The sequence below is a fragment of the Eptesicus fuscus genome, chromosome 9 (assembly GCF_027574615.1).
Source record: "Eptesicus fuscus isolate TK198812 chromosome 9, DD_ASM_mEF_20220401, whole genome shotgun sequence".
NCBI lineage: Eukaryota > Metazoa > Chordata > Mammalia > Chiroptera > Vespertilionidae > Eptesicus > Eptesicus fuscus.
This window is the reverse complement of record NC_072481.1, coordinates 78,893,702-78,921,269: the sequence shown is the minus strand read 5'-3', so window position 1 is coordinate 78,921,269 and position 27,568 is coordinate 78,893,702. Positions and strand designations below refer to the sequence as shown.

Here is a 27,568-nt window from a genome sequence, read left to right as displayed (position 1 = left end):
GTACCTTTTCCATAAAAATGATTTGTATGACCCATTTCTCCGCTGCTGAGCTGTTTATGATCCTAAATATCTGGATCTCTGTTAGCGTGACCGACCTCTCCCGTGGCCGCCCTGGGACACTGCCGTCTGGTGCTATCCAGGCCGCCTTCGCGGGTCCTCAAGAGCTGCTTCCACCAATCGGACTCCAATGTCGCCTTCCTCACAATCATCTCTCTGCACAGTCCCCACAGAGTGGGAAGCACAGAGCCAACGACTCGAGGGCGTGGTCTAAGCACCGGAGGTGGGGGCGTATGCCCAGGTACCTTAGAGAGAAAAAATAAAGTCCACGCAGGATGCTTATGACTACAGTACTTTAAACACTAACTCGGCCAGCAGCTGGCCCTTCCCTCAGTTCGCTTTGGAGAGGACCGCGATTTGCATCCCCGTTGTGATCCAGACGCCTCCTGTCTTCCAATTGTCAGTTACACAAGTCCCATCGCCGCCCAGTTCCCAGGTTCAGGTGATTCGGTTTATTGTGGCAACAGTTCCCGGCAACTGCTCAGGTGCCCAGCGCCTCCTGCCGAGCCTTTAAGTGCTGGAGGTGGAAGAGGCGGAGGCGCTGGGAGCAGGGACCGAGGTGTAGGGCGCGGGTTGCTGGGGCGCAAGGCGCCGGGAACTGGGGCGCAGGCCGGGAGCGCGCGGGGGCGCACGGCGGGGCCCCGCCGGAGGAGCGCGCGGCGCGCAGCATGGGCTGCGGACCTTCCCAGCCTGCTGAGGATCAGAGATTTGTCCCCGCGCGGAGGAAGGGCTGGGAAGAGGGATTCCAGGTAAAACAGGAAAAAACGGCATAAAGCCTTTGCCACGCCTGGGGGGGAGCTGAAGTGGGCTGGAGCCGGGCCTGCTGGTGAATGCGCGGTAGGGTGGGCGGGTTGGGGCCAACTGTATTCGGCCAGTGTTTAACTGCGGTCTGAATCGGGATTCTTGCTGCTATAGGACCAGCTTTGAGAGAGTTTTGTGTTTCAAGAGCTAGCGAAGGTGATCACACCTCAGGGCAGAGACAGGAAAACGAGGACGTGTGGTACGTGGTGCACAGAGCTGGGGTTGGAGGTGGGGAGGTGGTTCTCAGGCGCAGGTGAGAGTGCCTAGAGCTGCATAGTTTGCTAGCTTCCGGAAAGGGGGCCCTTTGGGAATTACTGAGCGCTGGAAGAGAGCTCACTTGCCTCCTGAGGACCCTGAGGCCCAGAGCGGTGGACAGCTTCCCCAAGGCTGCACCGCTTGTTTGGGGACAGAGCTGGAGACAGAATCTAGTATTCTAAAGTCTCATTCCAAAACTCTTTCCACTCTCCCTCGAGGTTGAATCCCCGTTAATTCTTCTGGAGACAGGCAGGGGAATTTTTCCAGGGTGCGGAATGGAGGGATGGGTTGGTCCAGTCAGAAATGAGGTCCATGATTTCTTCCCATCCTCACCACCATCAAGATTCCACGAACTAGAAACCCACGAGGGTCCCCTCGAGAGGGGTTTCCCAAAGATACTGTTACCCTATAATTTATCATCAAAAGCAGGATACTTTTACGAGTGAAAGGGAACACTAATAATAAATGTGCCCGGTCTGATCTAAGCCCATACTGTCACCTTTCCTAAAGGGCATATTTGGAACCACAGGTTAAAGAGCACACACTTCCTACCCACGGGCACTGTGTAAGACACTATTCAGTGCGAGTTACAGCACCTAGTCCGTGTGAGGCACATCTACTGGGCTAGTGGAGTGGAAAACAAACCAGGGTCTAGCGGAGGCTGAGGCTTGGGCATTTGCCTGCTGCCCAGGGAGAGAAGAAAACATCTGCTTTCCACCCCAACTACCACGGGCTGCGTTCAGGGCCCAATTACCCTTCCTGGGTCTTTCTGCCTCTCTTGTCATCACCCTAGCGCCGTGGTCGGCAAACTGCAGCTCGCGAGCCACATGCAGCTCTTTGGCCCCTGAGTGTGGCTCTTCCACAAAATACCACGGCCTGGGTGAGTCTATTTTGAAGAAGTGGCATTAGAAGAAGTTTAAGTTTAAAAAATGTGGCTCTCAAAAGAAATGTCAATCGTTGTACTGTTGATATTTGGCTCTGTTGACTAATGAGTTTGCCGACCACTGTCCTAGCGGGTCTATCTCCCACACTGCCACCTATCTTCCTAAGAGAAAGCTTTCTGGAGTGTACAAAACCGTTGGCATTTGGTCCCACCAATCTCTCTAATGTCATCCTCTCCTCTCCAGTCCTTCTCACTCATGGACTTCCCCCTTGCCCCCCTTCAAGCCAAGGACGTGCAGAGCTCCTTCTTCCAGCCTCATCACCATGCGTGTCTTTCCCTACGCCATTTCTCCTTCCTGGAGGCCCTTCCTTGGCCCCATTCCCCACTACCTGATGGATTCTACTGATCCGCCAGGACTGAGCCCAAACAAATGTTTGTTTAAGCTTCTTCTCTCTCTTAGATCCATGGGCTTCGTGAGAACAATTTGCTCATCTTTGTTGTTACTCAGTATCGCTTTGGACTATATTCCTACATAAGGGGATACTTTTTTCTCTTTTTTCAAAAAATATATTAAAGTAATTTAAAGTATTAATCCTTTTTTGTTTTCCCTTTTTTGTACAAAAGTCTATTTAATCTGTAGTTTTTCTGGCATGATTACATATAAGACTTCAATAGAAGAAATGTTCAGTATGTATGTTTCTTTTCTGGTCATTGTCATTTGTTCCATTATATGGTTTTTAGTTGAACATATTTTTTGTATAGAACTGGAGGGCACACTAAAAAGCAAGTTTTCTGAGTGTCAAACACACTAGGTCCTCCTTGGCCAAGCCTCCCCAAGACCTGGTAGGGTTTCTGGGTTTCTTCGAGAATTTCTTGGCTGAGGTAGTCATTGCCTCTTATTTGGATCTTTGAACAATCTCCAAATTGGTCTATCTATATTCTTTTTCCACTAACCACCCCACCTGCCCTCCATCTTCAGTCTTCTACATAACCTTTAGAGTGATCGTACCAAAATAAAATCTGATAATATCATCCTCTGCTGAAAAAAAATTACCAGCGCATTAGGTTGGCACACAAACCAGTGATCAAGAATGTGACTACGTAGGTTGGACTTCTGGATTCACTACTTGTTGTGTGACTTTGGTCAAGTATTTAACCTCCCCTGCCTCAGTTTCCTTATCTGTAATAAGAGAATAATTAATAATAATGATTTTATAGAGTTGTTGTGAAGATTAAATTAATTCAATTCATGTAAAGTGCTGATACCAATGCCTGGCACAGAAAAAGTGCTTAATATTAGTTATTACAATTATTATTATTATTATTATTATTATTATTATTACACTAGAGGCCCGGTGCATGAAAATTCATGCACTGGAGAGGGGGTCCCTCAGCCTGGCCTGCCCCCTCTCACAGTCAGGGAGCCCTCAGGGACGGGAGGCGACCCAGCAATCAGGGGAAGGTGATGCCCCATCACACCTCTGCTGCTGCCACTGCCAGAAGGGCAAGCGTCAGCTGGCCCTGGTTACCTGAGCCTCGGGTGGCCCTGGGTGGCTGGGCAGCCACCATCTGAGGCTTGCCTGCACCTTGGGCCAGCCCTGGGTGGCTGGGGGCTGAGGGGACTGGGGGACTCCGGAGGCAGGCGTGTGGAGCAGCAGGGCCCACCTGGGGGTGGGCCCGGCCTTGCCGTGCGCCTGCCGCCCCAGCGGGGCTGAGGGGACTGGGCACTTGTGGCTGTGGGCACCACCATCTTTGAGGGCGGGGCAGTCAATTAGCATATTCCCTCCTTATTGGCTGTGGGCGCCACCATCTTTGAGGGCGGGGCAGTCAATTAGCATATTCCCTCCTTATTGGCTGTGGGTACCGCCATCTTTGCGACTGTGTGAGGGTCAATTAGCATATTCCCTCTTTATTAGATAGGGTTTATTTATGTAAGATCAAATCCTGAATCCTTAGCATGCCTTCCTACCCATCCTCAAGCTGTGTCAAACTCTCCACATTCATTCTAATCACACCTTACTTACTACACATTGTTCCCAAATCCATTCTGTTTCAATCTCCAGGCCTTTGCACCCACTATTTTCTCTCCTTTCAGACTTTTCTTTCTACCTTTTCTTGGCCCACATGCAAATATGTACCCATCTTTCAAGTTGACTCAGGAACATTCTTCTCCATTTCCCCTGTTACCATGCTGACAGAGTTGATCTTATACCTCCTCCTATCACGTTTCAGAACATCTTTATTGTATTTGTTTCCATATTTGCTTCCCAACCTGAGCTATCACCTGCTTGAGGCCAAGAATTGTGTTTTATCTTTGTATTTCCATGCTCACTACAGTGCCTGATGCAGACCAGGCACTGATGACTATTTCTTGAGTGACTGCAAGGAGGAAATCCAATATTAAAATAACCTGAAAATAGACTCAGTGTCAACTCACGTATATACCTCTCTTTCCCCACCCTGAGCACTTGACTTTGGATATAGAATCTGGGAAAGATATGATTATTAATTAAACATTAGCTATCAGAACTGTACTGTTTCCTTCATAAATTCATAGGGCTGAGAGTTCACTAGTTTGGCAATGTCTTTAAAATTAGAAGAATATGTTTGCTTACATGAAATATTTATGTTTCTTGGCGGCATGACTTTAAATTTCTGAATCAAACTTCTCGAGACCTGCCTGCAGACATTCTCTTCACCTTACCTTAGTCTAAGTGGTGAGAAGTCGCTGCACTAAAATAATGCATAATAAGAAATGGTGGGAAACTTCTCCTCATTGGGGAAATCTTCTACATTTGACAAGAAAATTCTTGTTTATTGTCAGTTAGAAGGACTTAATACGTTAATACTTCTTAAAGTACAATTTTTACAAGGGCATGTTTCTGACTGTGTTTTGGAGAGTTACTATTTGTTATTTCATTCGTTAGAATTAAAGTAGAAAAAAATAAATGTTGAAGAACAAACTCTTTCTATATGTCTGTGGGCAAATATATTTATAAAATGTATCTGCCAATAATTTGGTTTCAGAAGGTTTAAGCTCCAGGGAACCTTGACAAATGACTGCCTCCAAGCTGTTTGAAAAAGTTGTTTCCCAAAAGCTTTAGAACACATGTAGTACTTGCAGACCAAACAAAACCAAACCAAACAAAATCCTGCCTATAGTTAAAATCAATGCCCTTTTTTGGAACGCTGATGATTCTTATGCCTAGCTGTTAGCTTGGAATTCCCAGCTTTTCCATTTTGCCTAAAATTGATCTAAAATTGATCAAGACAATGAAGTATAAAATAAAACTGTCACAAAAATGTAGAAACACACTGAGTCTGTGCTTCTGCTACAACTTCATCTCAGGGAGAAAATGAAGCCTCCCACCCGCTCTCGGCCCAGCCCCAGGACCAGCGCAGACAGACGCTTCTGGTGTGAAACTATGAACTCTGCATGCGGACAGGACAGGAACACTGTCTTCACGTATCCCCAAGAGGCCTAGGCCTCACTAGTTTGTAAATATCGCTGGTCTTTGAACTATGTCTATTCCCAAGTCTAAATTATAAAATTGGGTTAAAATTTCCAGAATGTGTTGCACATAGATAAGATATTTGAAAGACATTCTTAGTTTACACGAGAGGAAAAGAACTTAAATTTCTGGTCCAGAATCTGAAGGCTGGTATGTGTTATTTTAGGCTGAAAGATTGTGTTTCATCTGCTACAGTTTAAGCTTTGGCCACTAACAGAGCTGGACGGCAGATTGTATCTAAGTCAGCAGACCTGGGTAAAGCTCCTTACTAAGGCCTGGATTGGTCACTTCCATGAAATACTTGGAGGTCATGCAGGATGGTGACATTTAAATCTATTCCAATTTGTAGTCGACAGAATATGTTTGTGAAAAGACACCTTGTAGACTGAAAATATTCAGATTTGCTCTCAGCTCCAATGTGGGCATTTTGTGTATTGTTGCTAAATTAGTTAAATTTTTCAAGATCTCCACTGGGAAATGTGAACTGGCAAAATTAATTTCTGTGTGTTACTTAGTGCTTCACTAGGTTCAAGAGAATATAGATCTGCAAAACAAAATTAACTTGTGAATTGAGACAGGCTAGTAAGCCAGGACAAGTGGAACAGGGAAGCAAAGACAGATAGTTAAATGGTCAAGCAGTTTATGACCATCTAGTACAGTGATGGCGAACCTATGACACACGTGTCAGCACTGACACGCGTAGCCATTTCTGATGACACGTGGCCGCTGAGGCGGCTGCATGCCGAGGATGAAACATTTGCTGCTCCTGAGGATGAAACATTCGCGAAATAACGTTTTTTCCTCAAAGTGACACACTACCTGAGTTATGCTCAGTTTTTTTGGCGAAGTTTGACACACCAAGCTCAAAAGGTTGCCCATCACTGAGCTAGTAAATCACAAAATCCTATCTTCCCTAACCAAGGACACTCAAGAGAACCAGAGGGTAAATAGCTTAAATCATTCTACTCAGGGAGCTAGATAACAGAAATCCAATTAGTGCCGTTTGTACCAACTACACTCAAGAACAGATAAAGTTAAAGGAATGAGTCTCATTTTGGTGCATCAGCATAAAGATAATGACTATTCTATTGAGATCCTCCCCTAAGACCTCCCCTAAACTCTCAACCTTTAAAACTCTCAGGGCAAAGGACCCAGGGCTTGCTCTCCCTCCCACCTTTCCCTTCTCCCTCTCCTTCCCTGACTGGTGTGCATCTCCTAAACTCTAAGGGACCCCATGAGACTTGCAACCAGTGGAGCAAAGGGCAGCAGCAGCTCGTCCTGGGCTAATCCTCTGAACCTGTCTCCAAGGCCCCCTTTTCTCTGACTTTCCAATGAGCCAAAGCAGCCCCACCTAGGCTCACTTCTGCTGCTTCTATCCTAAGCCCTTCCTTGTTTCACTGTCCCCAACTTTAATAAACGTCCTCTCAAAATCGCTTGGACTCGTATTCTGAAATCTTTCCTACACAAAGTCAAGAACCCCACTACAGGCTGGCTGGGGGCAGACCCATTTTGGGCCTGGTCCCTGTCTCATAGCACTATCACTGCAGATATTGGTTTTTGGTAGTTTATTTGGGAAGAGGGAAAAAAAACATAACATGGTCTTTAATTCCCATAGGAACTGTGAGCCCCTGAAAGATAAGCATCAGATAGGCTCTCCTTTCCCTTTGTTATGTGTAACAGCAACACACAGAGTGGGGCAAAAGTAGGCTGACAGTTGTTCATATGGAAAGTAATAGAATAATCCTATCTAATAAAGGCGTAATATGCAAATTGACCATACCTCTGCTACACCCACAAGTCACGCCCACCAGTCACGCCCACTAGCCAATCAGGAGCAAATATGCAAATAAACCCAACCAAGATGGTGCGGCCACGGAGAGCAGGAGGGAGGCTTGGGTTTCCCTGGCAATAGAGGAAGCCAAGCTTTCCGCCTGCCCTTGCCAGCCCAGGCCTCCACTCAATGCTACAAAGTTTCAATGATAGAAGATAAATAAATCCCAACAAAAATGATGGCAGCCACAGAGCTGGAGAGAGCAGGAGGCTTGAGTTGCCCCTGGAGATGGAGGAAGCCAAGCTTTCTACCTGCCCTGGCCTGCTTTGGCCTACACTCAAGGCTACAAAGTTTCAATTATAGAAGATGAATAAATTCCAGATACCAGGGCCTCCGCTTGAGTTGCTGGGGGGCGTGGCCGGCCTGCAAACCACCACAGGCCCCTCACCCAGGCCACCCCACACCCCAAGGGAACCCCCATTCTGATCCGGGACACCCTTCAGGGCAAACCAGCTGGCCCCCACCCGTGCACCAGGCCTCTATCCTATCTAATAAAAGAGTAATATGCAAATTGACCATCACACAAGATGGCTGCCCCCATGTGGTCAAAGATGACTGCCCCCATGTGGACACAAGATGACCACAGGGGAGGGCAGTTGGGAGGGCCAGGCCTGCAAGGGAGGGCAGTTGGGGGTGATCAAGCCTGCAGGGGAGGGCAGTTAGGGGTGACCAAGGCCAGCAGAGGAGGGAAGTTGGGAGCAACCGGGCCTGCAGGGAAGGGCAGTTGGGGGGGGGGGGACCCAGGCCTCCAGGGGAGAGCAGTTAGGGGTGACCAGGCCTGCAGGGGAGGGCAGTTAGGGGCAAACAGGCTGGCAGGGGAGCAGTTAGGCATCAATCAGGCTGGCAGGGGAGTGGTTAGGGGGTGATCAGGCTAGCAGGCAGAAGTGGTTAGGGGCAATCAGGAAGGCAGGCAGGCAAGCAGTTGGGAGCCAGAAGTCCTGGATTGTGAGAGGGATGTCCGACTGCCCATTTAGGCCCGATCCCTGGGAGGGTGCAGGCTGGGCTGAGGGACACCCTCTGCCCCCTGTGTATGAATTTCGTGCACCAGGCCTCTAGTCCTATATAATAAAAGCCTAATATGCAAATTGTCCCCTCGGGCGGTCATTCGACCAGGAGTTAGACTGGGAGACCAGGAGTTTGACTGCTCGCTATGATGTGCGCTGACCACCAGGGGGTGGCGCAGAACATGGCGGACGTCGGCGACGCGGCACTGGCAGCGGGCCGCAGTGGAGGCGCTGCCGGCCCTGATGGTCCCCGATGAGAGTGGGACTGCAGCAGGATGGTGGAGCAGGTGAGCGGGTGGTACCAGGACAAGGCAGTGTGAGTGGGGGGCCCAATCACCCGCCGATCACCCCACAGATGGCGACCAGCAGTGGTGGTGGGGAGCGGGGCTGCCGCCTGGCTCCCAGGCACTAAGGGAGCCAGGAAGGGGGGCCAGCCCCAACCAATTGCCCCACAGGTGAGATGGTGGAGCAGGTGAGGGGGCAGCACCAGGCCAAGGTGGGTGCCAGGTGAGGCGGCAGGGCTGCGAGTCTCGGGATGTGAGCTGGGGCCTGATCTCCACAGACCACCCCAAGGGACCCCACCAGTGCACAAATTTGTGCACCGGGCCTCTAGTTAATAAATAAACAATAATAATAAAAGCATAGTATGCTAATTAGACTGGATGTCCTTCCAGATGACCTTCTGGACAAAGCCAGGGCTGTGATGGAAGCCTAGATCCTGAGTGCCAGAGGGAAGCTGGTGCCAGCAGCCAGGGGAAGGAAGGCCTACTCTTGCATGAATTTCATGCATTGGGCCTCTAGTACAAGAATAAACTCTGTTTCATGTACTCACAACTATTAACCTATTTGTGCCCCATCCTGTATATGTTATACATAACAAAGGGAAAAGGAGATCCTGTCTGATATAATGACCATTATTATATAACTAGAGGCCCGGTGCACAGATTCATGTTCCGGTGGGGTCAGTGTGCTCCTACAGGGGGAGCGCTGCTCAGCCAGAAGCTGGGCTCATGGCTGGCAAGCGCAGTGGTGGTGCCAGGAGCCTCTCCTGCCTCCGCAACAGCACTAAGGATATCCAGCTGTCGGCTTGGGCCCACTCCTGTGAGAGGGCAGAGGCCAGGCTGAGGGGACACCCCCACACACAAGTGCACAAATTTCGTGCATCAGGCCCCTAGTAATATAATAACTTATAATGTGTTATCTGTCAAGACTTTTCCTGAGTGGCCTTACTCTACAGGAACTGCACGGCAGTAACTGTGTCTATAAGGAAAGACAGAGAGAGAGAAAGTACATAGCTGTTCTCAGGCTTTCTCCTAGTGCCGATTCATATTTCAGATCCGTAGAGCTTTTGTTTGCTTACTTCGTTTGTTCAGTTGGTTGGTTTTTCCTATCTTCCCATGCAGTTCTGAGCCACAGAACTCATTAATCCTCAACACGACAAACTGATGTTGGCTTAGCCGGAGTGATCATGGTATGTAAACAGGGAGGTAGGAGCTGTGAGTCTCCCTACCAACAGGGAGAACCCCTCACTGAACTGTGAGGACCTGCGGGTGATGGGGCCGCCAGAACCTCGTGATTCCTACGTAGCCTCTGAGGGGCTTCGAATGTTGGAGTGCTTCTAGAAAGTGGCCAAATGTCCTCAAGTTTAAAAAATGTTGTCTGATTTTTATTGTAGAAATTCCAAGTTTCATGCCAGTGTCCTTGCTTTTTATTTACTTTCCCTGTTTTAAAGAGGAATGTTTTCTGTTTAGTTCCTACAGTCCTAATTTAGAGCCAGAAGGGACCTCCCTCCTTCACACGGAAGCCCGTGGAGGCCTATCACCTACCTTTCTAATATTTCTGGACCCACCTACTGTCCCCATTTTTACTGTCGCTGTCTTAGCTGGTATTTAATCAAGTCTCACCTGGTTAATAATAGTTGTACTGGCTTCCCTGTTTTGTTTCTTCCATCCTTCAATTCTTGCCATTGCACTAACCTAAGAGTGAGCTTTCTAAAACACACAAGTGATCATTTACTTTACTTTCCTATATGACAGGATTGAGTGCACTCAAAATAAAATCAAACTCCTTTACTTGTCACAAAAGATTTCCCTTCCGCACTTCAGCACCTACCACTTTCTACTTCAATCTGTTTCTGCTATAGTGGACACACAATATTGCGTCATGCCCTGTCTTTGTGTGTGCTTTTTCTTTGTCTAAAGTGTCCTTTCCTCTTTGCTCACTAGAAATCCATTCATTAAGACCCAATTCAAGCATTCTCCCCTTTAACACCTTCAGCTACACCCAAACAGGTACAAATTTGTGTCAGTACAATAGGGTTGTGCTACAGAGGGCAGGGGTTGAAGGGCGGGGTCCTGAGGCCCTTTGAAGACTTGGGGGAGAAGAAGAGCAGCCGTTGGGTCAAAAGTGAAATCATAGACATAAAGAAGAATAACCAGAAGACACTATTCTGTAGAAGGTGTTTATTTTCCTATTTCTTCTTTGGATAATGAAGAGACTTCCTCTCTTCAGTATGTGTCTTAGATGAGAGAATAGGTTGACTGATAACAGCTAAAAGCTTCTATTAGATGAGAAGTGGGAAAGTTGCAAACCAAGCAATGCAAGAAGAGCCAGCACTGGGAGAGAGGGGTCACAGTGTTAGAGGAAATACGAGAAGTGTTTTCCTGAACAGATTTAGAGTTTAAAATATGCCTCTTCTAAAAATAAATTCCAGTTCTTTAAATTGAATTAATTGAGCATTTCCCTTATTTTTCTTCTTTGGCTGTAGAACTATGAAACACTTGACACCGACCAGCACTTGGGAATCAGTGGTGTACTAAGTCACATTTAGCCCCTTTTCACACTGTGCTTTGACCTATTTACAAACAGTGGAACTGTGGTAGAAAGAAATAGGCATCCTTAAAAGAAGAAGGTGGGACTGTAAATCAGCACAGGGTTTATGGAGGGTCCTCTGAAAACATGTATTGATATAAAATGTGCATATTATTTGATCCAGCATGTCCACATCTAGGAGTTTATCCTCATGGGATGATTGGGTGAATTCAGACTGATACATATGCACAGATATGGCAGCCCTGTTCGTTAGACGGATAAGTTAGAAACAACCTACGTGTCCTTCAGTAGGATTTGGTTAAGTACATTATGATATCCTGTATAATAAAGAGGTAATATGCAAATTGACCATCGATCCAACACACAAGATGGCCCCCATGTGGACAGAAGATGGCCGCCACAAGATGGCCGGCAGGGGAGGGCAGTGGTGGGTGATCAGGCCAGCAGGGGAGGGCAGTTGTGGGTGATCAGGCCAGCAGGGAAGGGCAGTTGGGAGGGACCAGGCCTGCAAGGGAGAGCAGTTGGGGGGGATCAGGCCTGCAGGGGAAGGCAGTTAGAAGTGACCAGGCTGGCAGAGGAGGGCAGTTGAGGGTGACCAGGCCTGCAGGGGAGGACAGTTGGGAAGGATCAAGCCTGCAGGGGAGGGCAGTTAGGGGTGATCGGGCTGGCAGAGGAGGGTAGTTGGGGTAACCAGACCTGCAGGGGAGGGCAATAAGGGGTGACCAGGCCGGCAGCGGAGGACAGTTGGGGGGGACCAGGCCTGCAGGGGAGGGCAGTTGGGGGGCACCAGGCATGCAGGGGAGGGCAGTTGGAGGCGATCAGGCCAGCAGGGGAGGACAGTTGGGGCGACCAGGCCTGCAGGGGAGGGCAGTTGGGGGCGACCATGCTGGCAAGGGAGGGAAGTTAGGGGTGACCAGGCCAGCAGGAGAGGGCAGTTGGGGGCGGCCAGGCCTGCAGGGTAGGACAATTAGGGGTGACCAGGCCTGTAGGGGAGGACAGTTATGGGCAAACAGGCTGGCAGGGGAGTAGTTAGGCATCGATCAGGCTGGCGAGGGAGTGGTTAGGGGGTGATCAGGCAGGCAGGCAGGCAAGCAGTTGGGAGCCAACAGTCCTGGATTGTGAGAGGGATGTCCGACTGCCCTGTTTAGGCCCAATCCCGGCAGTCTGACATCCCTCGAGGGGTCCCAGATTGGAGAGGGTGCAGGCTGGGCTGAGGGACACACACCCCCCTGCACAAATTTCATGCACCGGGCCTCTAGTAGTTACATAATGTACTACAATGCAATCAGATAAATGATTACTTTTAACCATTAAATGTTATCAATTACTCTTATAACTCTGTATTACTTTTTTATTTTTTAAATTTTATTGATTGATTTTTAGAGAAAGAGAGAGGAAGAGAGACATTTGTTGTTCCCCTTATTTCTGCATTCATTGATTGATTCTTGTATGTGCCCTGACCGAGGATGGAACCCACGACCTTGGTGTATCAGGAGGATGCTACAACCTACTGAGCTACCTGGCCAGGGCTTTAATACTTTTTTAATCAGCAAAAACAATAAAGCTAGTTTCATTTTTTTTTAATTTTACACAGAAGTGTCGTTACTTTTCACATTTGATGCTTATGAACTTGTTACTTTTTGTATCTTTCAGAATACTCAACGTAACAGCTTGTACCTGATAGATTCATATTAGGTATTACAGTTGACCCTCAAACAACGCAGGGGGTTAGGGGAGCCCATCAATGCCCCTGCAGTGGAAAATCCAGGTATAATTTTTAACTCCCCCAAAACTTAATTACAGCCATCCCTGGTTCTACGTGAGAGATTGGTGCCAGGACAGTTCCCCACCCCCATATTAAAATCTGAGGATGCTCAAGTCCCTTGATAAAATGATGCAGAACAACGCATAGAGCCGGCTCTCTGAATCTGCTCATCCCAGCCGAGTGTTGAAAATACTGTTTTCGATCCATAGTTGGTTGAATCCACCAATGCGAAACCTGCAGATACAGAGAGGGCTGACCGTATTTATTGAAAAAAAATTCTGCGTGTAAGTGGATGCACACAGTTCAAACCAGCGTTATTCAAGGGTCAACTGTATATTAGTTTTCTATTACTGATATAACAAGTTAACGGACATCTAGTGGCTTAAAGCAATATAATTTTATTTTCACAGTACCGGAGGTCAGAAGCACAAACTCAGTTCCACCTGCTAAAGCCAGGAGGTTAGCAGGGCTGGTTTCTCTCAGAGACTCTGAGGGGGGAACTTGCCCTGCCTCTTCCAGCATCTAGGGCTGCACCCCACATCCCTTCCCTAGCGGCCCTTCCCACCTTCATGGGCCGGCCCACAGCACCTTGTAAAGTGTTCTCCGCTTCCATCGTCACATCACCTTCTCCCCCACAGTCAGATCTCTTATAAGGACCTGGTGATTACTACATTTTGAGTCCACCTGGACAGTCCGGGATAATCTTGCCATCCCAAGGTCTAATTTAATCTTATCCACCAAGTCCCTTCTGCCGTTTAAGGTAGCGTCTGCAGGGTGCGGGGTACTCTTCAGCCTACCACAGATACGAGTTAGCTGAACATCCACAAATCAAGTCTTGCTACATTGTTTTCGTTTTCCAAGAAACCATTTTCTAAGAAATCTTGACTCTCACAAAACGATTCCCTTTTCCCCTTTTCCCAGGCTGATGTGGGTGTGGCTCATTCTGGGGAGGACTGCAGACCCCAGCTTGAGGCTGCCCTGCACAAGGACACTGTGGGTGGCCCCGAAGGCCTGGAAAAGCAGGTCCAGTTGGAAAGCTTACCCGGAACCATTCCAGAAAGTTCCCCATCTCCTACTGGAAGGAACAGAAGAATAAGTTTAGGTAAAAGCCCCCATTCATGTTAATCTCCATAAAATACTGTTTCTCTACATGTATTTCATAGTATGTGTTTGGTGGCCCCTTTATCACAGTGTTGTGGGCCAGGGAGTGCTCTAAATGTCAAGGTCCCCTCTCTAAGACATTAGGACTTAGCCTGAAATCTTCATTAAGTGAGTAAATAATGCTAACCATGAATCTTCCGGTCAGGGAGTAATTAAACCATCTTTTTTCCCCCCCTTAACTAAGAGGCTTATCGGTGGTTGGTAATAGGCCTTAGGAATAGAAGTTGCATGAGCTTTGGTTAAATTCTTTACAACTGCACTGTGCTACCACTTTTTCAAGGGAAAGTTCTGCATTTGAAAAAATAAATAAAACCTGCATCAACTGTTTCCCCTGTCTCTCCCCATCCAAAAGTATCAGCAAATCTGCAATGAAAGAATCTTTCAAAATATAAAGAAGTAACTATGACCTCGTGTGCCCTTTGAAACTGTTTGTTTCTAAATGTTTTTCTTATGGCGTGTTTTCACTTTACTTCAGTTACCCCCTGATGTTGAGATGAGAGCTCTTGTTTATATTTTATCAGCCTTTGAAACAAATTGAACTTAACAGGCCTCAAGGAAAAGTCCTCTCTTTTATTTGGGGCGAAAGCTTTCATTTCATTCTTCATTGCTACAGATTCTTCCCTAGGTACAAGTTAGAATTAGAAAATAGGTAGGTTATAAATGATATTCTTTTTCTTGGATGTTCGTGCACACTCAGGTAATTACAGATTTCACATTTGCCCTCAACTTGTGTTTCTGATTGTGCAGACGTGACCTCTGAGAAGGAGGTCGGAGACAGGGGATGCAGCGTAGGGGCAGCCCTTCCCCACCCCACTCCTCACCCCCACCCCCGTGCGTTGCACCAGCACGTATTTTTTTTCTCTCTGAAAATTCTGTTGATGGGAATCCCTCCTACACTGCAACATGAATGCTCAGTATCTATGGTGTTAACAGACTAGAGATTAACAGGAACCTGGGTGTGGCCTCGAACAGTCAGCCTGCCAGCCCTACACTGTTGAAGCAGGATGAGGAGGACCACAGGTGAGCAAGACAGTGCCACAAGGGACCAGCGTGGGGAGGGCGTGAACTACCAAAGCAGATGTTTCCAAAATGTAGCATAAATTATGTCTCAAGAAAGCTCTTACCACAAAATGAGTAGGAACTGTGCCCTAAGCTTTATTTTTTAAAATTTCTTTATTGATTATGGTATTACATATGTGTCCTTATTCCCCCATTACCCCCCAACCCCCCCCCATTCATGCCCTTACCCCCCTGTTGTCTGTGTCCATTGGTTAGACTTATATGCATGCATATAAGTCCTTTGGTTGATCTCTCTCCCCTTACCCCCACCCTCCCCTACCTTCCCTGAGGTTTGACGTTCTGATCGATGTTTCTCTGTCTCTGGATCTGTTTTTGTTCATCAGTTTATGTTGTTCATTATTTTCCACAAATGAGTGAGATCATGTGATATTTATCTTTCTCTGCCTGGCTTATTTCACTTAGCATAATGCTCTCCAGCTCCATCCATGTTGTTGCCCTAAGCTTTATATCCTTTCTCTACTCAATCCCCCTCTCCCACACACACCCCTCTGCTTTCTGCATCCCTGCTCTTCATATCTACAGGGTATATTTGTTCAAAATTTCTTGAAAAAAAATTTTTTTTAAATCCTCACCCAAGGATATTTTTTCTATTGATTTTTAGAGAGTGGAAGGGAGGGAGGGAGAGAGAGAGAGACTGATTGGTTGCCTTCTACATGAGCCCCATCTGGGGCTGGGGATCAAACCTGCAACTGAGGTAGTGCCCTTGACCAGGAATCATCCATCTGACAAGCCTTTGGTCTGTGGTCAGATGCTCTAACCACTTAGCAACCTGCCAGGGCAAAACTTTCAAGTTTCCCACTAACATTTCCCAAGTATTTCCAATGGGGGGGAAAAAAAAAACCACTTTGTTATTTTGAATAATTTCAGATTGAAGAAAAGTTGCAGAAAACAAAGAATGCCTATATTCTTTCATCCAAATTCCACAAATGTTAACATTGTACCACATTTGCGTCTTCATAGTCCTCTCTGCCCTCCGTTCCTTCTTCCCTCTCTCCCCATCTCATATACAAGTATATTTTTTTCTGAGAGTAAGTTACAGACTTAAAGATAATTTACTCCTAAATACACCAACAAGTACTTCCTAAAAACAAGGGCATTCTTTGCAAAATCCCAGTACAAGGTTCTGAGTCAGGAAACTGCCATTGACACAGCACTGCTATCTCATCTATAGACCATATTCAGATTTGTCAGTTCTCTTACAGACCTCCTTTATAAGTGTCTGGTTCAAGAGCTAATTCAGAATCACATGTTTAATTTAGTTGTCATGTTGTTTTAGTCTCCTTTAATCTGGAACAATCCCTCAGCTTTTCTTTGTCCTTTATAACCCTGATATATTTGGAGATAGAGACCATTTATTGTGTAGAATGTCCTCAGTTTGTGTTTGTCTTATATATTTCCTCATGATTAGGTCCAGGTTATGCATTTTTAGCAAGAATATAAAAAATTATATTGTATCCTGCTTAGTACATCAAATCAGGAGGTATGTGATCATCTGTATTTGACTTTTGTTGTAGGTTGTGTTTTAGGGGGCCTTGCAAAATCTTTTAATGCAGTAAAATTCATCAGTCTTTTCTTTTATTGAATCTGGATTTTGAGTCGGTTAGAAAGCCTTTCCCTACACCAAGGTCAAAAACAAACTCGCCCATGTTTTCTTGTATGGCTTCACTTTTTATACTTCTGCTCATGAAGAATTTCTAGTGGCCAGAGAAAATGCTGATGTAAATGTTCCACTGCATAGGAAACACAATGTGTGATGGCACGTTTCTAAAACTAAAATTTTACATATTAACAATTGTGATCTCTGGATGGTGACAGAATGGGCATTTTTATAATCTTTTTTAATTCTTTTCTACATTTTCCAATTTTATGATGTATTATTTTTATAATCACAAAGAAGTACAATGCTATTTTTAAATATTTCCCCAAAATTCCTCAGTATCCCAAGAAATAATGAAAACTGGTCAGAATGACTTGACATAGTCCAAGGATTTCTGTATAGGTTAACGACGGTAAATGTCAAGCCAAATACTTCAGTGGATTCAGAGAAGAATGGATTGAAATGATTAAGGTAATTTCATTGTGTTAGTGACAGGTGTCCACGATGACATTCTTTTTAGGAATATCCTGAAAGAGAAGGGAATCGTGACAAATGGGAGCCGTGCACTTGGCATGTTTGAGAAGACTACAGTGAGGTGGTGAAGAACATGACTGATGAAGTCAAACAGACTTGAGTTTAAATCCTAGTTAATTTACTTACTACTCTTGTCACCTTGAGCAAGTTAATTAACTTCTCTCATATCAGTTTTTTTTTATAAAATAGAGTTAATAATATCTTTTGTATAGAGTTGATGTTTGATTTAGATGTTATAAAACAAAGAAAGTACTTAATATAGTCCCAGGTTAGACATTTTCATGAAAGGACTCCATCCACTAGAGCCGCTAGCAGGGTCGCCTAAGACCATCGGAAAACGCAGATATTTACATTACGATTCATTAACAGTAGCAAAATTACAGTTATGAAGTAGCAACGAAAATAATTTTATGGTTGGGGGTCACCACAACATGAGGAACTGTATTAAAGGGTCCGGGCATTAGAAAGGTTGAGAACCACGGCACTAGATGCATGGACTTGGTTACTATCCAGACGTCCTGATGGTTACAAAATAGAAGATAGCTCATTTCTGAAGACTCCCTTTGCGTGTTTGTTTTACAATGTGAAGTTGTAAAAATGGATGCTTGCTTGTTTGTTTCTATAATTGAGTGACTTGTAATGGGGGTTGTCTCCCCGCAGTTTATAAAAGCTCCCCTATAAACTGTTTCAGTGCCATTTTTAGAATTATTAATAAAAATTTAGCTGATACCACTTGACTCCAATTCTGATAAAGTTCAAAGACTCTTTTCAAAAAGGCATATTTTTACTCATGTAGACTTAGCAGGTGGTGTAATTGTAAACTCAGAGTTGCAGAACTAGAAGTCTCTTGGCGACATCGTGCTGTTTATCTTTTGTATACAAAGCGTAGAAACCAACCGCAGCTCAGAGGAGTCACCCAAAGAACATCTCATTCTTAGCTGTGGCCTGGCTTCATAATTAGTGCAGCGAACCCATGTAGCTGTACCCAAATGTACAAGTGTGGTTACAACAAAAGGCTTGTACGTAGCAGCCCATGAAAGACTTTTTGTTATGTGAATATGGGGTCTGCTCAGTAAACAGTATATTATGTTGATGTGTATCCTCTGTTAGAACAGTAAGAATTTGAACTTCAAAGGATTCAAAGATTTATAATACAAACAGATTTTAGCTAAGAGTGTTGAGTGTAAGATTTAATAAGTAGCATGATTTGTATGGCATTCATTAGCATTTGATTGATAATCTCTTCAAGCTTAAATTTTGCTTTTTTTTTTTTTTCCCTTGGCAGACTTAACAACCAATGGATTAATCCATAAACCGCAACCCCTAGAGAATCGAGAGCGACAAAATTCATCAGACATCCTGGAGGAATTAATTGTTCAAGGAATAATACAAAGCCACAGCAGAGTATCTAGAAATGGAGAATCATACGATGTCATGGCAAGTAATTTTATAATTAACATTAGCTTATAGTTAAAAGTAACAATAGAATATGATTGATCATAAGTTATTTCCAGTATATGCATCTTATAGTCACAGTACAGACAGCATTTATCTAAACCAGTTTTTTCTCCCATAAATTCGCTCACCTTTCTGCACACTATCCTTCTCTATGGATTCAGAATTGCCCTAATAATTAATGTTTAATGAATTAAATAAAACGTACCTTGGGTTTTACTAAGTTAGAGACACAATAAGCCCCATTGAATAACATGCCTCATTCTTTCAGCAATTTTTATTAAGCATTGCCTATGTACTAGGAACTGTGAATATAAAACTGAATTCTGACTTATCCAATAAGAAAATAAGCCTTAATACCAAAGCTAAACCAGATAAGCTTATATATTTATATACACAGTCTAAGATGTCAAGTATGAGAAAATGCAGTTATAGAAATGGGTTTCCTCTTATTTTTCTTTGTTGATTCATCTTGACTAATCTATCATTGTTTTTCCCTTAGTGTGAGTAATATGTTTACTCTGATTTTAACTTATTGTGGCTAAAGTCTTGAGGTCTTAATTTTGTTAATAAGTTCTGTGCAAATTTGTGAAGAGGATAACAGGTTTTGTTGTTGCTTTTTTATTTTGTTTTGTTTTCTTGTTTGTTTGTTTTTTAAGCCAATGTTCTGAGGCAGCACCAATAGTCCTAACGCTTAGGCAAAAGAAAGAAGATAAAAGAAGAAATAACAAAGAAAAGAAGCCTGGGGGTGGAGAATGGATGGGAAAGAAAAAAAGAGACAGAAATGGTGGCAACAGAGCCCAGAAATCATATCAATGGCTTGTATTGTAGGGAAAACAGTCAGCTGGGAATAAAAAGATACATTATTTAAATAGAGTTTGCACCGAGGCCAAGTCACTAAGTGTTTGAATGAAGGTAATTTTCTCTTCCGTTTAGGAAATGCTGAGTACTCATGAATAAAATCTAAAGTGGCATTTTCTTTTGAAGAAGGAAAATAAGCCCTGTAGAAAGTCTTTGGGGGGTGGGGGATAAGGAGATTGCTAAACCTTATAAATGATATTATCAGGCTGCCAATAACAAGAAGATCTGGGGAAAAGGGAAGGTAAAAATGAACCATAAAATGGAAAAGGTAATGTCAACATAATGACAATTTACATTTGTACAGTGGCATGATCCAAGGCATTTTGGAGTACCTTGTTTGAAAGTACCAAAAACAATGCATCTTTAATACAGAAAGAGAGAGTACAGATTTTTTTCTAGCTGTAGATGAGTCTCGAGGGTGGGGGTGAGAAAAAAATAAAGGTGTGTTAAAAGAAAAAGACAGGAGAGCAATCTGGAGGCAGATAGACTTTGGAAATGTTGAGTAGCTAAGTGATGCCTTCTTAAGGGAAATGCTATGGAACCTTGATATTAATGCCAACAGGAATAGCATTAAAACATTTTCCAGTGATTCAAACGCCAGAGATGAATGAGTTCAGACTCAGACCTTGCAAAGGCACCAACAGAGTTAATTAATATGAGCTACATCATGAAAAGATGTCTCTTTTTAAAAAGAGAAAACTATGCACTTGACTTGCAATAACATCATTAAGTGAGCCAAAGATGAAGGATGTTTTCATATTCTATAGAGATGGAATGGTTATCAGGAGCATAGCTGGAGTGTTCTCAGGATTTAAATGTGACGGGACTGCAGAGGTAGGCAAGAATAATACAGCTCTTGTGTGTGTGTGTGTGTGTGTGTGTGTGTGTTTTGGGGGGAGGGGGGGTTTTGTTTTGATTTTGCTTTGGAATTGGGCCAAGATGCCCTGACCTAAGATTTACAACAGGCCGGCAGTAATCCATAGCTGGCCTTTTATTGCCTAGTGCAGTAGTTCTGAACCTGGCTGCACACTCAAACCACTAAGGACGCTTTCAAAATCCCAGTGCCCAGACTCCACCGGGGACCAGTGGCTGGGCTGGAAGCTCCGGTGATTCCCATGGGCAGCCCAGGCTGAGAGCCACTGCCCTGCAGTTTCAACAAACATGCACACAGCCTTCCACTTCATCCTAGAGCTGGGAAGGGTTGAAGCTTTTGAAATTGAAATCCCCCAGTCGCTGTGAAGAGAATTCTGAAGTATTCCTAACAATATAACATATTAGCAGTTATAACCCTAAGAGTATACCCAGGAAGCATATGGAAATGAAGGAGAGATATAATGGCTCATTGTCAAGGGAAAATCTCCAATTCATGTGTAGTTAAGAACAGAAGTGTGTCAGGCACCAGGTGCCTTGTATGGTTTGAGGAAAGGTATAAGGCCACTGTGAAAAGATGAGAATGAAACTTGAAGGACTGAAAGGGGAACCGTATTAAGGATAGAAATATTATTAGATAGTTAATACTTTTAACTATCTAATATTTAATAATATTTTTAGGGAGGGGGGGGGGAAACAAATGATAAAAGTTGGCTAAGAAACAAACCAGAGTAAAGGGAAACAAAAAAGATGGTCAAAAGGGGATGTTATGTCTTCAGTTACGGCAATGCGACAAATCCAGTCAGACATGTAAACACTATCTCTTTATTGCTTAAAAAAATATTTTAAATATTATGGGGTGGGGGAAAGAGTAATAGATATGAGAATGCTTTAGAAACAAGACTTATGTACACCAATAGTATACTTAAATACAAGGGCATTTTAGACATAGCTAGGTTATCTTTAATTCAGTTTTCATTTAGAGTAACATATAATAAAAGATGCTGAAAAATGAGAGTCCTTCGTTCATCTTCTGAGTCAGGGGACTCCCCTGTGAGCCAGCCTCTCCCCAGAAGTCCACCACAGAGCCCCCTTTTGCCCTTTTTTTTTTTCCTTTCTTAATTTTCATCTTTTGCTTGTTGGCAACTACTACAGCAATTCCATATTGCCCTCTGGATAACCTGCTTTCAGGCATATTCATACTAATAGATGTTATGTTCACTCAGAGAAAATATAATGATATGTAAGAAATATAATATTTAGAAGCTAAATATCAGACTAAGTGAATCAGTATATTTTAAAACATTCTAATGAGACATAACTGGCTGTATTATGTGCATTGGTGTTATGCACACATGTAAATAGTAGAGGCCCGATGCACGAAATTCGTGCAAGAGTAGGCCTTCCTTCCCCCAGCTGCCGGCACCAGCTTCTCTCTGGCACCCGAGTCCTGGGCTTCCCTTGCAGCCCCAGCTTCATCTGGAAGGTCATCCAGAAGGACATCTGGTCTAATTAGCATATTATGCTTTTATTATTATAGATGTGTATGGATTGGGATGGATCTCTTTAGAGAGATGTTATTGGTTCTCATTTATTCACAAAGCTATTAACCACTTTAGGTGTCTTTCATCCCATACTTTTTTCTCCCTATCTCTTAGGGCGCCCTGAGTCTCCCTACATAAAATTCTGAATTTTCTATCGACTCTTCCTGTCCCTAGTCAGAGTTTATTCCCTTCCCAGCAACTTCTGTACTTGGTAACCTTTAGTGCAGTTAGGGTGTTTGTCCACATTGCATCAGAGTCTCTAACATTATTTGCTGAACCTCAGGGGGACTTTGTTGAGGAGGAAGTCACTGGGTAAAGACCAATAATGCCAGTTACAGCTCAGACTGGCCTTCCCCAGGAAGTCTAGCAGTGACAGAGCAGGAATGATACATCTCTTTCCAGAAGCTTTGGCCTATTTTATGCACAAGGCTCCAGTACGGGGCCATAGCCAAGGTAGGTTCATCTGTAGGTCAATAGTTAATTAAGGAAGCTCTGAGGAATACACAGTGGATGCAAGAAGTAATATACAGTTAGATTGGCTGGGAAAAAGACCCAAATCTTATCACAGCATCTTAGGACATGGCAGTCCTCCAATGGTGTTCTTAAAATTATGGAACTAATAACCTCTATACGGATTTCTTTTTAAAAAAATGCATTTTTGTTGATTTTAAAGAGAGAGAGAGAGGGTCGGGGAGAGAGAAAAACATCAATGAGAGAGAAACATCAATCTGCTGCCTCCTGCATGCCCCTACTGGGGACCGAGCCTGCAATCCAAACATGTGCCTTGACCAGGAATCAAACCTGCGACCTCTCCATGCATGGGAGGGTGCTCGACCAACTGAGCCACAGCAGGCAGGGCTCTATAAGTTTTGAAGTTGATTTTTAAAATTGTTTCTGTGGGAAGCAACTCTCTAAGTATAGTGTAATCTTTGTTACCATTTTTAAGTGCCAATAGTTGATAAATTCTGACTTCGTAACATTCAGTGGTAAAGAATGCAGATATTTTTCCTCAGGTCTTTCAACACTTTCACTTAAAATGTCAAACTCAGGAAAGGACTTGGGCTGCACAGGTAGGATTAACTTCCAAAATGGGGAGGAAGTACATGATTTTATAGGCATCATTTTAGGATAGAGGCACAGGAAAAGTCCACCCACGCAGGAAATCCTAAATTCTCTCAGAACTGATCTGATTATTTTAGTCAAGGTTCAGACTCCTATGTAAGCTTCCTTTATAGAGTCCTGGTTACCATCTCATGTTCTTTTAGCCTCTATGACTGAACTCCCCCAAAAAACCTGTTTTCATACTGATTTCACGGCATCTCTAGTTGAACCTCCCTAGCAAGTAGGTCCCTTTTTCAGCCGATGGCTTTTGCCAATAGGAAGCCCACAAGCCAATTGTCATAAAAATGATACAGTGATGGGGGTGGGGAAGTTCCTTTGACAAACATTCCAGTTTTTTTATGTGCGCTTTTGTTTGTTCGTTTGTTTTGTTAAGTCTTATTTGAGGATATTTTTTTCCATTGATTTTTTTTTTTTTTGAGAGAATAGAAGGGAGGGCAAGAGACACAGAGAGAGAAATATCAATGTGAGAGAGACACATTGACTGGTTGTCTCCCACACGAGGGGGACTGAGGTATGTGCCCTTGACTGGAATCAAACCCTTGACCCTCAGTCTGCAGGCCAACGCTCTAACCACTGAGCAAGCCAGCTAGGACCATCCCAGTTATTTGTAATGAACAACTCACCACATAAAACTGCCTCAAGGCTGTAACCGAGCCAAAACTTAGATAAATATTTCCCCTTTAAAAGGCTTCCTGAGAATCATAGATCTTAAGGCTGGAAGGAAGCTTAGCCATCCCAGCCCCCTCGTTATTTTTACATTTGAGAAAACTGAGCACAAAGAGCACAGGTGCCTTGTCTCAGGTCACACAGTATTAGTGGTAGGCCAGGGATTAGAGCCCAGCCCCCTGACTGTTGGCCTTGCAATTCCAACTCTCATTCCTCCCTTTTGTGACAAATGCTACATCTTGGTTATGATTCCATGTGGTTACTGGGAAAAAAAATCACTGTTTTCACCAAATGAAAAGTAATTTGCACTTTTTAAAAAATATATTTTTATTGATTTCTGAGAGGGAGAGAGATAGAAACATCAATGATGAGAGAGAATCACTGATCATCTGCCTCCTGCATGCCCCACACTATGGATTGAGCCCGCATGTGCCCTGACCAGGAATCAAACTGTGACCTCCTGGTTCATAGGTTGACACTCAACCACTGAGCAACCCTGGCCAGCAAAAATAATTTCCATTTACTAAGTGGCTAAGATTTACTTCTCCTCCCCTCCTTAAAAAAATAATCCCATGAAAAAGTATTATTAAATCTATTTTACAAATGAGGAAGGCAAGTGTTACAGAAATTAATGCCAAGCCACACCATGGCTGAGCCAGGATTCAAACCCAGGTCTTTCTGGTGCCTTTTCTGCTATGCTAAATTGTCTCTGTTTGATTTATTTTCTCGGTACTTACAGTATTGCAGTCTGACGAGACAGTCTTTTAGATATTACAATGGATATCAATATCTCCTTTGTCTTTAAACATCTTTAGAGAAATTATCTATTCAGTTCACTTTATAATGAAGACTTGGAGTTCATTAAGACCTCCCTCAGTCTTAATAAATCCATATATAGTAAGCTAAAAAGACATTCATATTAAGTGAGAAAAGCAAATTGCAGAGCAATGTCTGTGGTATAATCCCATTTATGGTTGACTAAACATTACAGATGTACTTTAAAGAGGTCATGATCAGAGACCACGTGGCCAAACAGAGTATTAGGAGACTATTTATGTATCTTTTTAATTTTTTATAATTAATGTATGTTATTTTAACCCAATTTTTAAAAGAATAAATGTGAAAGCTTTCTTTATAAACCCTTTACAACAATGTTACTTTTTTTTGAAACTAGAAATTATCATTGGAAAGCCATTATTACTGCTTTGAACTGTTTAAAGTTTTGTCATTCATATGAAACTAGAGGCCCGGTGCATGAAATTCAAGTGTGGGTATGGTCCCTAGGCCTGGCCTGTGATCAGGGCCATCTTCCCCAGCTGCCCACCATCAGCCCCACACCCCACTGCCACCCACCCCCGGTTCCCCATTTGCCATCGGGTGATCAGTGCCTGACAGCTGGGGGAAGGGACCGAGAGGGCGGCTGTTCCCACCAGCTCACCGGCCCCGCCCCCACCACAGGTGGCCATCAGGCAATTGGATCCTGCCAGCCTGGGAAAGGGACCAAGAGGTGGTCAGTGCACCTCATAGTGACTGGTCCAGCGGTCGTTCTGGTCATCCTGCTGTTAGGGTCAATTTGCATATTATCTTTTATTATATAGGATTGAGGCTTGGTGCACTGGTGGGGACCAGTTGGTCTGCCCTGAAGGGGGTCCCGGATCAGGGTGGGAGATCCTGCTGGGGTGAGGCCAGCCGGGGCGAGGGGCCGCCAGTGGTTTGCTGCCAGCCATGCCCCCAATCAAGGTGGGGATCCCCACTGGGGGGGGGGGGGGCTGGCCTGGGCAAGGGGCCGCCAGAGGTTTGCAGGCTGGCCACACCCCCAATCAGGGTGGGGGTCTCCGCTGGGGGGCAGGGCGGACTGGGAGAGGGGCTGCGGGCATTTTGCAGGCCAGCCATGCCCCCAGCTTTGTCAGGAAGGACGTCCAGAAGACATCTGGTCTATCTGGTCTAATTAGCATATTACCCTTTTTATTAGTATAGATGGGATGGTTTTTTCTGCTGTCAATGTAACAGTTGTAAAGCACCAACATCAAAGCCCAGCACAGAGTTGCTGCCCAGTAATCGTTAATTCTCCCCTCCCTGTGACCAGAAGTACTGGGAACTAATCTCCATCCCAAATGAAAGTCATTTGTAGTTCGTGCATATTATAAAATCATCAGGTTTAACTTTATACCTTGCATCACAAATTCATCACTCATCCACCACCTTTTTCTATCTTGTGTTTGTTCTCAAGGATTATTTTCCTTCTCCTGAGTCCTCACCCAATTTCAGGACATTAGTGCATTCTTTCATGTTTTTTTGGTAATAATCTGTTGTTGTTTTTTCTATGCACCAATAGATTTTTTTTTTCTTTAGGACTCAGTTTTGTTGTTACCAGTTTTCATGTTGTTTTTTAAATTGGACACTATAAAGTTTAATTTTTTAGGTTTCACATTTTAAACTGTGTTTATTTTACCTTCGGCCTCTCTTTGCCAATGAGTACATTTGATCCTCCATTTTAAAAAGTGTCTTCCTCCAGGTGGACACGACTGAGAAGCCACTGAGAAAGCCACCAGCCAGGCTGAAAAAACTCAAGATCAAAAAGGAAGTAACAGATTTCACAATGAAGGACATAGAGGAGAAGATGCAGGCGGTGGCTGAGCGCAGGAAGGTACCTGGGCTGGGGCGGGGCGGGGCTGTGCTGCCTGCTGAGATGAGCCTTTCCTCTCAGCAGCATTTAGACAAATTGTGTGGATTTGTGTCATCTTCATTATCTGTATGCTTCTTACACTGTATGTTTAATTTTTTTCATGTGTGTGGTGAAGAAATAAGGCAATTATCTTGAAAATGGTTGAATTAGTTTCATCTATATAGCCTAAGGAAGCAATATCCAGTTCTCAGAACTAAGTGTGGACTTTTCTTCATATGAAAAAAGAAAAACTTTAGTTGGTGCTAAGGGTGAGGGGAGGTGTGGGGATGGAGGATGGGAGGTGAGAGGAGGCCTGACAGACCATCATAGAGCTCCTGCAGCCCCTGCACAAGTGGCCCCATATCCCTCCCACAGTCTTCATTTCCATCTCTCTCCTGGGCCTTTCCAACTAGACTAGGAGCTCCATGAGGGTAAGGAGTGTGTCTGTCTTCTTCAACAGTAATCCCTTAACGTAGGTTTATTAAATGAAATTGGGAAGCCATAAACCAGGCGTCCTCAAACTACGGCCCCGCGGGCCACATGCGGGTGTTTTTGCCATTTTGTTTTTTTACTTCAAAGTAAGATATGTGCAGTGTGCATAGGAATTTGTTCATAGTTTTTTTTTTTAAACTATCATCCGGCCCTCCAACGGTCTGAGGGACAGTGAACTGGCCCCCTGTTTAAAAAGTTTGAGGACCCCTGCCATAAACGTTAACTACAGGCAATATTAATGAAAATATAGAGAACATTATTTGGACTCTTTTTCATTCTTCAATACTGCCTTTCAGACAAAAGAAGAAGAAATGAGAAAGAGACTGAGGAGTGACCGACTTTTGCCCCCCGCCAATCATTCAGATTCAGCTGACCCGGGTGTGGCTGAGGTTCCATTTGCCAAAGGACTTAACCCTGTGAGTTCTGCCGTGGTTGAGCCATGGGACCTGCAGGGAGGAAAGCTGTTGAAAAGAAAGAAGAGCAAAAGTGATGTGACCTCAAATGATAGAGACTACAGTTATGGAGGCATTGGCGCCGTGGAGTCAGACATGTCCTACAACCAAGAAGATGACATATTCTAA

At 44.3% G+C, this 27,568-nt stretch overlaps 1 protein-coding gene across 1 annotated transcript; it reads left to right on the top strand.

Annotated features, from left to right (window-relative positions):
- The first annotated feature begins 725 nt into the window (after positions 1-725).
- On the top strand, positions 726-27,568 carry STMND1 (stathmin domain containing 1). The gene is made up of 5 exons (XM_008146136.3): positions 726-806; positions 13,862-14,042; positions 18,598-18,749; positions 26,346-26,477; positions 27,284-27,568. The coding sequence occupies exons 1-5, from the start codon at positions 726-728 to the stop codon at positions 27,566-27,568; spliced, it is 831 nt and encodes a 276-aa protein (XP_008144358.2).